At 50.9% G+C, this 13,534-nt stretch overlaps 1 protein-coding gene across 3 annotated transcripts in view; it reads right to left on the bottom strand.

Annotated features, from left to right (window-relative positions):
• Nucleotides 1-13,534, bottom strand: part of CACNA1E (calcium voltage-gated channel subunit alpha1 E) — a 318,744-nt gene that overhangs the window by 51,576 nt on the left and 253,634 nt on the right. For all 3 annotated transcript variants that reach the window (XM_074961064.1, XM_074961066.1, XM_074961065.1), the window contains exons 24-27: nt 12,241-12,400; nt 11,430-11,559; nt 8,963-9,022; nt 7,449-7,555 (exon numbers count right to left, since the gene is read on the bottom strand). In XM_074961064.1, the coding sequence (XP_074817165.1) occupies nt 7,449-7,555; nt 8,963-9,022; nt 11,430-11,559; nt 12,241-12,400 (457 nt within the window). The remainder of the gene's footprint in view (nt 1-7,448; nt 7,556-8,962; nt 9,023-11,429; nt 11,560-12,240; nt 12,401-13,534) is intronic.

The raw sequence follows: 13,534 nt of genomic DNA, 5'->3' as shown, positions 1-13,534 counted from the left end.
CTCTCTGGAACTGCTGTTGTGCCAGGCTTCTCCCCTGTTGGTTCGAAAATTGGTCTTTGATATGAACAGAATGTTGCTGAGAATGTAGCTGGTTATTGTGTTATCTCTAAAACGGGGCAGACAAACTTTTTGGCCTGAGGGCCACACTGAGTTTCCGAAATTGTATGAAGGGCCAGTTAGGGGAGGCTGTGCGGCCCCCTATCAGCCCCCTCCCCTGCTTCTTGTCCCCTGACAGCCTCCCTGGGACTCCTGCCCCATCCACCCCCCGTTCCCTGTCCTCTGATGGCTCCTCTGGAACTCCTGCCCCATCCACCCCGCCACACTCCACTTCCCCTGACCGGCCCCAGACTCCCCCCCGCCCCTGACTGTTCGCTACCGCCCCATCAAACCCCTCCTCTCATTCCTGACTGTTTCCCCGGGATCCCTGCCCTATCCAACCACCCCTTCTCTCTGTCCCCTGACTGCCCCCGGGACTCCTGCCCCATCCACCACTCCCCCTGCTCCCTGTCACCTGACCGCCCCCAGATCCCCTGCCCCTGACTGCCCCCCGCTGCCCCATCCAACCCCCTCTCTCCTTCCTGACTGCCCCCTGGGACCACTGCCCCCATTCAACCCCCCTGTTCCCCGCCCTCTGACCGCCCCAACCCCTATCCACCCTGACCACCACCCCAAACTCCTCTGCCCTCTGTCCAACCCCCCCTGCTCCCTGCCCCCTTACCGTGCTGCCTGGAGCACCGGTGGCTGGCGGTGCTACAATTGCGCCGCCCAGAGCACCAGGACAGGCAGCCGTGCCGCCCAGCTGGAGCCAGCCACGCACCGCGCAGCACAGAGCACCGGGTCAGGCCACGGCTCTGCAGCTGCGCTGCTCCAGGAGCTTGCAGCCCTGCCGCCCAGAGCATTGCGCCGGCAGCACAGTGAGCTGAGGCTGCGGGGGAGGGGGAAGAGCAGGGGAGAGGCCAGGGGCTAGCCTCCCGGGCCAGGAGCTTAAGGGCCGGGCAGGAGGGTCCCGCGGGTCACATCCGTAGTTTGCCCACCTCTGCTCTAAATGAACCAGGATTTGCTGGAGACCGTTTAGCCGACTGACCATTAGATTTGCAGTGGAATAAAATTAGGCGAAATCTAGGTTAACCAAACGGCAGTTTGTATGAAGATTCCCACCTCTGAGTTTCCTCTACATTGGCACTACTACCAGGAAGCATATGCTGGGAGCTCTGACTCTGAGCACTAGCTCTGGCTTGGATTTAGATTCAGACGGGTGTCCTTTAGGTTCACCTGAACTCTGTAGCACTGAAGGTTTTGTTAGTTTCTAATTACAGGTTTTATCTCTGCAACAGTGGTTTTCAGGGCCTTGTGACCCTGACCCATCACCTACACACATGGTCTATTATGAATCAGCTTTTCTATGAGACTTACCACCACCCTCAATCACCATAGTAACGAAGCTCTTCACATCCCTCCCTCACGGGGGTGTTGGTTAAGTATCAGTCTCCCTATTTCACAGATGGGGAATTGAGGCACAGAAAAAGTGATTTGCCCCAGGTCACACAGAAAGTCTGTGGCAGAGCCAGGAACTGAACCCAGGTCTCAAGTCACAGTCTTGTGCCTTAACCATCCTTTCTATGGGAATTTCCAATGGTTTATGCCTTACTGCTCCTCTCCTGCCCTGGCTTGGGAAGGAGGCTCACTCTGACATTAGCAAATGGTTGCACAGGCAGAGTTTCATGCGGTGAGTTTCATGAGGAGACTTCTCAGGACTACGGCTCATCCCCAACCATCAAAACAAATACACTTCTTTTGTTTTCAAAGGAATGGGACTGGGAGACCCACAATTTGGCTTTAAAATGGTGCTTCACGCTAGTAAATAAACTTTCATTGATAAATTTGTTGATTAGCAGCAGATGACGGGAGTTTCTTCCCATATGAGTGAGGCCTCCTGGTAGGCCTGAAATGCTGATAGAAACCTGTCCATAGCTTGCTTTGGTGTCTACCCTCTGATGCCACAGCAGATGGGGCAGGCAAGTTCTGTTTTTTCCTGCAAGCTGACAAGAACTGGAGACGCTACTCCAGACTGTCACCTCTGGGTTAGAGTGCTGTAATACTTTGTGGCCTCATAGAAAAATGCTGCACAGACTCCCGCATGCCCAAAAAAACTGCCCAGAGGTTTCTGGAATTTCCGCGCACACTCAGCACTCTTAGCATGCCACTCCTCTGAGGGAGTGCTGCTCGCTGCTAGCCCTGCCGAGGGCACACGAAAATTCCAGAAACCTCTGGGGAGTTTTTTTGGGCGTGCAGGAGTCTGTGCACCATTCTTCTGTGAGGCCACAAAGTATTACAGCACTCTAACCCAGAGGTAACAGCCTGGAGTAGCGTCTCCAGTTCTTGTCAAAGAGCAAATTGACAGTGCCTTGGTGATTCATCCAAGGGCTCCCCATATTTATTTGAGCCAAGTCCCTGGTAGATATCTGCTGAGGCCAGTCTGAGCACGACTGTGAAGTAGGTGAAAGTCTGATGAAGCAACATACTTTTTAAAATCACTCTCCCCTGGATATTTAGAAGCAGTTCCCAGCCATTGTCCAAAATCCTGAGCTAATGGAATAATTTAAAGATAAAGTTAGATGTGGTCTGTTAACTATCATATTCCCATTGATGGAAAAACAGAGCCTTTATTTTGACTTGTCTAAACATGGGTTTATTATAAACTGGGTTTGTTTGCATAAGTAGGGCTCTATATTATTAATATTATCAGGGTGCAGGTGAGGTATGAGAGAAGATGAAGAGCATATCAACAGGTGCTGCAGGTTAGGATTAAGATATATTAGCAGTTCTATGTGGAGATTTGCTCTGTAGCTATTTACCCTTGACCTCGCTTTGGCTAGGGCTTTAATCAAACCTAAAAAACCACACAACTTGCACTATTAATGTTATTCTGAACTTGTTACTAGAGACAGTACTGAAAGTTCTTCCATGCTGGGTGTTAGGATAGTGCTGTTTGCTCGTAACTCCAAGAGAACTCAGACGGGCTACTACCAAGGGATGGAAAGACATGCTTCTATCCCAGCTGTTCAGGGCCAAATTAATGAGAGGACTGACAGGACCATGGCTCGAGCTCCCCACTCTCAAGAAGTACGGGGGCTCAACCTTTTATAATATTGTAGAAATGGCTATAGCCACCTTTGGTGAACATGTAAAGCTGCAAATGAGTGCTGCTAGTTTACATAATACCTATTAAGAGCATGAGGGGAGACAATACCTAGCAGTGTATTTAGTTATTATTAATTAATTATTATTATTATTATTATTTATTAAACAGAGACCTTTGCAGGTATGTTGGGCGGTTTATGTAGGCTACATTTAGTTAGACACATTAGCTCTCCAGGCAGAGTTTGAGTAAGAGGCGTTAAGATGGCTGCTCTCTGTGATGGCATACCAGAGTTTTAGGTGACATGGTGAAGTAGCAGGTGATCTATGGATTTGTGGCTTTACAGATCTGGGTTTGTCTGGATTAGTTTTTAATAACAACCGGGCTGTGGCTATTTCTTTGGAAACCTCACAAGAACTACACAAGGATTGCATGGCTATTTTGTGACAAGTGTGCGCCATCAAACAATAGACTGAATGCTGTGTATCTAGAGAAGCCATTCTTCTGACATCTGGCCTTGTGCCCATTGGATTGCATCAGATACACTTTACTGATTCCACAACCATAGGGAAGCATCCCAGGGCAAACCTCCCTGAATGAAGAGAAAGTGTCAAAGCTTGTACAAATTTACAGAACATTCAAATACTCCATGAGTGTTCTAGCGTTTCTTCCCATGAGAAATGCTGAAGGTGATGACATACCTTTGTAAGGATATTCTATACATGCCAACCTCCTCTCCCCGCCTCCCCCCTACCTGGATTCAGTGTTCCATCTCTCACTCACTAAGCTCAAGTCTCCCGATTTCAGGACTCTACCACATTGCGATTGATAACAAACATAACAGACTGACATCACCCACAGACTTAGTGTTATGGGTCGCCACAAATATACAGCAAGGCCGTAAGACAGCCCCTCCTTCACAAATAGCATGGCAGTAACCCAGCTAGATGTGCAAATACCCAGAAAGTCCAAGGCTGTGTGCCTTTGTTTTGCTCCCACAAAAAGCAAAGGTGGACGAGGGAGAGGGGTGCATGGCCCCTGTGTGAAAACCAAATTCCACACAAAGAAGATCATCCAGGGAAAAGAAAAGTGAATTCAAGAGCAACCTGGAAGGCGCTTCCCCTTGAAACCACAATGGAGCAAGGCAGGCAGCTATGGACATTTATAGTTGATGAACATTCTGCATCTCCACAGGAACAGAGGATGGCAGCAGAAGGTGCCAATGCCTGGCAGTGCCAGTGCCAGAGAAAAAGCTCCACCCACCAGGCTGAGGAGGGGACAGGCAATCCAAAGGAGAGACAGGTGTTCTTATAAATGCTTTATAATGTAAAAGCCGATTGGAAATCACAAAGGAGCAGCCGTCATTATGCTGAGGAAATTCTTCTCTTCTTTCCCTACCCAAGGTTATGAGCATCAGATCATTCTTCAAAAACAGGAGACAACTGCCCCAGGAAAAATTTGCAGGTTTACATTATAAAGTGCTCTTGTACATGGTGTAAGCAGCTACTGATCTATATATCTAGCACTACTACGTAGGGCAACATATATGTTTGTTGCAAACATACATGAAGGCATGTAGGCCTTCTCTGTGTTGGAATTTTGAGTGTCTAAACCAATGGATAGAATGCTTTCCATTGAGAATTCAGCTGCTCCCCAATGCCAAAAGATAGATTCCCCTTCTTAGAGATGGTCATAGTTGTAAAGGAGCCAGTTGCCAGTCACTGAGGAAGCCAGGTGGGTCTGCAAAACACTGGGGACAGAACCTGGGCAATGTCTGAGTTGGTGGGAGGGAGAGAATGTGCTGGTGACAGCGTCAGGCTGACAGCTCTGCAGACTGAAGTTCTGTTTAGCCACAGAACAGGCACAGCCCACGTGGTAACAATGCAAGCTCCCCCACACTGCCCTGCTGATGGGCCCCAAACTGACCAAGAAGGACCACCAATGTGGGTGAGAGCAGCATAGTCACCACGTGCCATTCAATCAATCTTTGTCTTTCTGTTGAGGCTGAAAACCAGGGGGTCGGTTAGTGCTAATTGTGGCAGTGGTTTTTGTGATGCAGACACTTGTCCATTGGGAAATGGCCTGAAAAGACACCAACAGCCAGCAGATGGTAAGAACTTTCAGTAACTACTAGCCTGGATCTGAATGGCGACCAAGACGTGGAAGGCTCCATTACCCTACTACCTATCCCTCGAACTGCGTAGCCTGTCCTTAATTGCTGGTATCCCCAGTACAAGCAGCTATCCTGTGCAGAGCCACAGCCAGAATAGTAGCTCAAGTGAGTATGAGTTCAATCTCCACAAGAGACAGAACCTGGACAGGAGACAAGAAGACCTGTATTTTCTACCCACCTGATAGAGCCACTATACAGCTCCTGTGGCATGGCTGACTCTAAATCACCTGAAGACTATCCAAGGAGTCGGAGTCAGAGTCATATCCCCACCTAGCAGAGCACCTGCTCAGTCACCTGGCAGCCTGGCTCAATCCCCAAGATATGGCACCAGGCAGGTCCCAGAGGGCTGACCTCATTCCCCCGCCTCACTTTCTGGTTGGGTCCGCAGGTGCATGACCTAACCTGGTCAGATGCAGAGCCAGCTGAATTCTCCAGGGCTCTTGGCAAAGAGAGAGCCATGACTGAAAGGACCAGAGAGTGTGAGAGAGAGAGCAAGAGCAAGTGCATGAGCCAGTGAGAGAGAGGGAGCGAGAATGAGCAGGTGTATGTGCCGGGGGAGCGGGAAAAGTGACACGCAGAAAGGGGAGTGATGGATTATGGCCCATAATCCATCAAGTGACCTCAGGCCTCAGGATCCCTGAGGCCCCCTGCACAGTACCTGAGCTGTGGACAAACAGAGGGCTTCGCTCTCCACGACTGTCAGTCCCTCCCCTTCCACCAGCACTAAAGCCACGAGCGCACGTTTCAAAGGCACAAAGAAAGAACAACAACATGACAAACTCACAGCATGCTGGCACACAGGACCCTGCTCTCTGCTCCTTCCCTTCTCAGGAGGTACCTGAGCACTGAGCAGACACTGCTCAGCAGGATCATTGGCCCTCGAGACGTCCTTCTCTGAAATTCTTCTTCTACTGTGCCCATCACCATGGGCTCAGAGCCCCTAGATACCCACCCCCATCCTTCCCATGGAAGTACAGCCCAGCCCCTCACTGAGCTGACACCGCATGTCCTCACTCAATGGGAGGGAGGGGGCTGGGCAAATTGGTAGAAATTAATTCCAACCCCCAAATATCTCCCTTGGAAACAGAAGGAAAAAAGCCAGATCCTCATTGACTGGGGCGAGGCCCTGATGAGGTCAGCATGAGGAGCAGGTATGCTCCTTTTCTCTGTCCCCGTCCCAACGCACAGAATAAGCAGGGCAGTGCCACCCTGGTGTTGTAGTGCCATCGCCTTGGTAACAGTCTAGGTTGCAACCACTTGGCTTCTGCGTGTTCAGGGAGGTCAGCATGTCAGGTTCTTCCCCCACCCACACTGTGTGCTAAGTGCAAAGCATCTCTCCTGCTCCGAATGGCTTTTAAACGGCAAGCCAGTCCTCACGCCATACCCCTCTGAGATTGAGAAACTGCATGCCACAAGCCTGCACCTGAAAATGGAGAATGCCGATCAAGGCGAAGCTAAGGAACTGCACAACTTCCTGCCCCTTGGAACCGGCCTGTCCCTGCTGGCTAATGTACTGCTCCCAGGATGTCCCTGATAAGGCAGCTGGTGGTACAGAGGACAAAGGGGCTAAAACAGCCAGTTGTGCTGCTATCTTTAATGAGGAGCACAAACCTGTAGCATATCCTGAGGGAAATGCCCTCCCCTCCACCAGGAGGAGTGTGATGGGAACTGGCCAGTGGACGTTATCACTGCATGGGACTAAGTGTTGGTTTGCCAGTACCAGCTCTGCCTCACACCGTACTTGTGTCACCTCTGTCCACCTTAGGTATAATTAGCAGATGCCTAACTCCAGCTCTGCGACCCCTGCTCTCCTTCCTTCTTCCCCCCTCTGCCTCCTCCTTTCTTCCACGTCCGAGGCTGATGTCCCTGGCTGACGTCCCCACCAACGCTGACAGGGAGAAGCCAGCAGCTGCGTTGCTGGGCGGTCGGGCCAGGCTCGTAGGACTCTGTCTCTGCAGTGTGACTGTGGACTGCCAAGGGAATGGGAGGTATTCAGAAAGTGAAGGAGACCGAAGGAGGAATGGATTCACAAGAAAAACCCAGCTGGCTCTTGCTGCCATCCTAAGCTCGCCCCGCCAAGAGCGACTCGACACGCCGCCATGGGAAGGCAGCGTAAAATGGGAGACAGCCACTTACGCCAAGGCGAAAGCCACCAGTGCCCCGACTACCACGATGAAATCCAGGATGTTCCAGAGGTCTCGGAAGTAAGAGCCGTCCTGTAGGATCAAGCCCTGGTCTATCATCTGCAGGGAAGGGATGAAAACACAGGCAGTAAATACTTCACTTAGCACCATCAAGTAAAAACCGCCCCACAAGGGGCCGGATTTGCAGGGTTGCTGAGCACCCCACTGGTCCCATTGACTTCAGGGAGCATCGTGGTTGACCAGCCCTTGGACTCTGCTGAGCTGAAGCTGCAGGGGGCTGCACCAGGGACACCTGCTCCTGGGCCATCTTGTACCTACATAAGCGGCCTGGTCATCAGAGGTGCTGAGCACTCAACTCCCACTGATGTCAATGGGAGCTCAGCACCTCTGAACATCAGGCTTATTCAGTTGCCTACATACGGATTAAGTAGGTTGACCAGGTAGCAAGTGTGAAAAATCAGGATGGGGGTGGGGGGTAATAAGCGCCTATATAAGAAAAAGCCCCAAATATCAGGACTGTCCCTATAAAATTGGGACATCTGGTCACCCTCGGATTAAGGGGCCTAACTCTAGGCACCCAAGTGTAGAAATCCTGGTCCTAAGTCCTTAGAGGAGCACCACACAGACTCAGCCCCATGGAATTCAAGAGGTGGCCAGTAATAACAACACAACAATAAGCAGTGCCTATATAGCACATTTCATCAGTAGGTCTCAAAGCGCTTCACAAAGGAGGTCAGGAACATTATCCCCATTTTACAGATGGGGAAACTGAGGCACAGGGAGGGAGGTGACTTGCCTAACATCACCGAGCAGGCTAGTGGCCTAGCTACAAATAGAACCCAAGACTCCTGTACCCCAGTCCAGTGCTCTACCCACTGCGTCTCACTGCCTCTGTCTTGTTGGGATGCAATCGGGTCAGGATGTGGAGGAGGTTCCACAGAGGGGGTTTTTTTAATCCAAATTTAAGACAGAACTAACCCCAAGCTGTGATTTTGCATTCGGTTCGCAGCAATGCTCAGACAATTTCTACTCACAATGAGGAAGTCACAGTAAATTGAGACTGTGCCCACAGCCCCCCTTCTCCTCCCCACTCTGCCTGACCTTGCCAGGCTCACTCGGTGCTAAGGGAGAGACGGTTCAGGGCTAAGCTCCGCTGCCTGGAGTCCCCTCACCTCCAACAGCACGGCACAGCCGGCCATTCTGCACGCCAGGCAGTGACAGGGCGAGGCACAGGAACGGATCTGGGCGGCTCCAGGGATTAAAGTGACAGCCACCCTCATTTACTTTCTTCTGACCAAATATGTTGGGCAGAATTTTGCACAGGTAGAGCAGCGGCCCGCGGGACAGCCCTGACAGTCTCTCTGCTAGCCAGCAGGTGGCAGCACTAAGGAAACAGCTGTAATTTAAGGGGACCCTGTTGGGAAAGCAATGCACGCCCGTCCTCCCGCTCCCCTCTTCAGGACACCTGCACAAGCCTTTGGGAGCTCCTCCGAGTGATTCTCTTACCTTTATAATCATCTCAAAGGTGAAGACACCCGTGAAAACGTAGTCAAAATACCTCAGGACCTGCGAAGACAGAGCAGAGGCAGTGGGTGTTTGGGAGGAACACCCCCTCAGGCTGCACGCCCTGGGCTCACTCGTGCACCCTCCTAGGGACGCACATTAACTCCTCCACCACTGAAAATCAAAAGAAGGGCCTACATTCTTGTCCTGGAGCCAAGCTAGGAAAGAGCCCATTACCCAGGAGCACGGCACAGCCAGAAATGTAATCCAGGTATCTCATGAAAACTTCCTGGCCATTCATCAAGCCGCTACCTATGCTATAAAATCTTGGGTGCCTTTGTGTCTCAGCCAGGAGGAGCTGGAGGCCTCTCTGCAGAGACTTGTGGCTGGGATGCCCAGTTCCCACCCCTGCAGGTAAAGCCCTCTGTTCCACTAGCATTGTCGCCTCCCCCCAGCTCATGTACCCCGCCAGAGCTAACCCATCGCAGCCACTGGGTCTAGAAATCATTCAGCGCTGGGGGCAGCTAAGGAGGATTTCCAGTGGCCTGGGCAGTAGCAAACGCTGCTTTGATTTTTAACTCAGACCAGTGCAACAGGAATGCAAACCCTCCGTGTCCCTGCAGCGCAGTGAGAAATAACTGGGGGCACGCTCATCCTTCCCCTCCCCCACTTCCATTCCCTTCTGGCCCTGCTCTGCTCCCCCACTTCACTCTGGCTCCCATTAACCTTCCCTCACTGCCCACTCCAGGGCTCCCTGCTGCTCCTGACACAGCACTGACTTCAGATTCCTTCCTCCTCTTCTGCAAATCCTCCCTTCTCCTGTTAAAGGGGCAGCACCCCGCCACTCTGCTAGCTGGGGGTGAAATTCACTGCTGTGCAGGGTCAGCACCAGGCGTGCGTCCTCTTATGTCCCCCCAAAGACGTCGTAGATCCTGCACAGCCTTTGGGCTGCCACTCTGCACAGGGATGAATTTCTGCCTGCATGAACATCAGTAGAAAGGGGACGATTTGACTACTGTGACATGGTATCCTGGGGGCAGTGACTGACCGGCTCACCTGAGCTGAGATTCACTAATGCCAGCTTCCTGACTCACTTTTCTTGTGCAGTCTGTGTCACCAACAACAGAGACAAGTAGGGATTTGCCATCCCAGCTTGCTAAATTCCAACTCTGGTTCTGCCCCATGCAGCACGAATGGCTGGTTTCAGGTAGGCTCTCCTAGAAGGGTCCCTCCATTCTAGGCGTGAGGCCATTCTACATGGCTTACAAAGTAACCAAGGCTGGTCTGTGCTTTCATCCCCTGCTCAGTCTGGTTGGTCTGTCAGTGCACCCAGGCTGCTTAAGTGCAGGTGAGATCAGATCAACAGCTTGTCCTCCAGGAACTGACAGACATAACAAACCCATTACATTGCCACAAAATATCGGCTACAATAACACCAGAACAAACTGTGATTTCTCATTCAACAAACGAGCCCCCGATTCAATTTTCCTTGGACAAATCAACACAAAACCTTTTTCCTAGCCTCCCTTCTGCTGGATGACGTGATGTGATAAGATGAGACCCACGTCACAGCAACGGTCGTCTCTGTCCTGCTCCCTCTCTTTCTTGTGAGCCCTGTCAAACCACCAGCCTCTGTTCACGCTGTTCCTGTGACCATCTCGCGGCACAGCCCCTCACTCAGTCTCCTTTCCTTTAACCTTGACATCCCCCAGCCCAACTCAGGCTATGTCTTCACTGTTAAGAAAAGGTGCAGTTTACTGCAGGAAAGTCACATGCACTCACTATCTCGCTGTACTTCCTACTGGAGGCCAGGCTCTGCAGTTTTACCATGCGATACACTAGGCGAGTCAGTTACAGGCAAAGATATAGCGCCAACCTTACGTTGTTATGTCATGGGGAAAACCACAGGTGCTTTGTCGCTCCCAGGATTTCACAGTGGGATAACGATCATGCGTTAGTTCTTGGGCAGCCTCAGTTCACTTATCCATCACATCGGACAAGTACCACCAGCCTGCCTCAACCACCCTATTTCCTTCTCTGGCCTGACACCATATCCTCTCCCATCAAACATCCGCCCTTCCTGACCCTTGGTACGCAGCTGTATCTTTCTCTCCCAGCTGACTCTGAGGCCCCCACACATATTCCTAGACTTCAGATCTCCCTCTCTCTAACAGCACGCTAAAGGGTGCCAGGTTTGGAAATGATACGTAAGCATCTGGTTGCTCTGAGGGTTTGTAGTTCTGAACTTGATGCTGAGGCAGGATTGTGGGTGTCATGTGGATGGGCACATGCAGTAGCAAAGAGGATGCTGGGGAATATATCCCAGCATGCCATCTGCTACCACTCTGCAAAGGAGCAAGACAAGTTAGCAAGTACAAATGCTCTTCTTCCTCTCCCCACTTTGTTCTAAGCACAGCTGATGGACTGGGCAGGAGGGGGCGGGGAGATCAGTAAGAAAGCGTGCAATCACTTTATTCCTATCTGAATTGGTCAGGACAGGGTCCTCTGCTGCCAGGGCAATGCTGCTCGCGGCAATCACCAGGAGGATGCACATCTCGAAGTAGCGCAGGTTCACGATGTAATGGCAGGCCCGCCGCACTCTGCAGGAGAAACAGTTCAGAGCAATCAATAGCTGTGCGTCTACATTACCCAGGCCTTAGACAAGGTTACACACAAAAAACTGCATTAAACAGTCATTGGTTCGGTTGCACTCAGAATTAGGAAATGCCAGATTTGTGGTTGCCTGTGCAACCTTAATTTGGCCCCCTGTGCATTGAATCAGGCAGGGATCTTCTGTGGAAAAAACAGTCAATGAAAATGTAATTAAAGATCACAATGCGCACGTTGGGGGGACGAATGGAATGGAGCCAGGCATTGTAGGAGCTGGGCAGCTGGAGTCACAAGGAGTCCATGCACCAGCAGGAGCTGAGCTCTACCCCTGTATGGCTTCAGGGGTAGCAAGCATCAGGCTGCTCATGCATCTCCCTGCCCTGTTGTGTTGCTGAAGCCAGCTGGGCATCTGAGGTTGCTGCGGTAGCTGAGCAGGTGGGTGAGGGAGCCTGGGCCAGTATTGCTCCTGCTCCCCTGGAGCTGAGGAAGCAGCAGCAAATACAGAAAGTTGGTGGGGTGCAAGTAGGGGGCCCCGATGCTGGCTCAGGCTTCCCCAGCTCCTCCAGAGACCCAACTGGCTAATGGTAAAAACCTACAAGGCCCTGACCCATCAGATCCTTCCCTTCTCCAGGGCTCAGTTATTCCGGTACAAAGACCGAAGAATATCTCACGGGTTTGTTGTGCTGAAGATAAACATGGAGCTGTGAGGCACCATCGCTTTGCCCGTCTCTGAACTTTTCTCCTTCTTCCTTTTCTTCTTCTCTTTCTCCTCATCCTCTTTTGTCTCTGCCTCCTTTAAGGGGCTGGCTTCTCCATCCGTCTTGTTGCTAACTGCAAAAGAAATCAGTCCTTTTACTGACCCAGCAGGCTAACAGCTGCATGAGACATTTACCCTGGATGAAAGTACAGGACATTTTCACAGGAGATGGGCTGACCATGTCAACAGCTACAACGAGCTTTGGCTGCAGAGCTAGTGGTGGGTTATCCACAAGGAACTGGCAACTGGTTGATGGCTTCCTGCCTGGAATACACTGTCACTCCCAAAAAAAGCTCCCTTGCAAGAGCACTTTCAAGAGAGTATTGCACACCAAGGCTGCTGTAAAACTTCATGCTCTTCAGTCATTGCTTTGGCTGCTGCCTTGTGAGTGCAACAACAAAAAGAACAGGAGTACTTGTGGCACCTTAGAGACTAACAAATTTATCTGAGCATAAGCTTCCGTGAGCTACATCGGATGCATCCTTTTCTTTTTGAGGATACAGACTAACACGGCTGCTACTCTGAAACCAACAAAAAGAATGATGCACACTACTCAACTGCCTAAGAATATCATTTCTCCACAGCGAGAGGGACTGTGAACGGCAAGGTTGCTGTTTTACATTCCCACATCCAAGTTCTGCTGTTAGCGAGAGACAGATGAAAAGGAAAGGACAGACACAGACTGTCACGCAGAGACAGAGACAAGGGCTCTAATGAGGCACTTTTTTGTGGTGATGTTTAATTAATAACACAATTTAAAATCTCTCACCTTGAAGGTGAGGGGAAATGTTCCTCTCATTTTTAGGGTTTGATTGACAGGCAATCAGAGTGGGATGGGTTCACTGTAGATAAAGTTTAATTTAGTGTTTCGCATAGGCCATGGCAATAGGGAAGGAGACAGAAGGGTGGGAAGGAGACAGGAAATGAGGGAGTAGGGAGAAGGAGACAGGATGGAGGTGAGAAAGGGGGAAGGAGAGAAAAGGGGAAAAGGGAAAAGAGAGGGGAAAGAAGTCATATGAGTGAAGATGGATGGGAAAGAGGGGAGGGAATGAAAGAGACAGTAGGAAGGAGAAATTGAGAGGGAGAAAAAGACAAGGCACAGCCCGAGAGAAAGTGGGCAAACTAACAACCACTGTACAGCAAGCCACGACTGTGAGATGCATCCGCACAGTGCAGGAGTCAAGACCAGAATCAGGGTATGAGTTGCA

Source organism: Natator depressus, chromosome 8 (genome assembly GCF_965152275.1).
Source record: "Natator depressus isolate rNatDep1 chromosome 8, rNatDep2.hap1, whole genome shotgun sequence".
Classification (NCBI taxonomy): domain Eukaryota; kingdom Metazoa; phylum Chordata; order Testudines; family Cheloniidae; genus Natator; species Natator depressus.
Note: the sequence above shows the minus strand (reverse complement) of the source record. Positions and strands in the feature narration are given on the sequence as shown.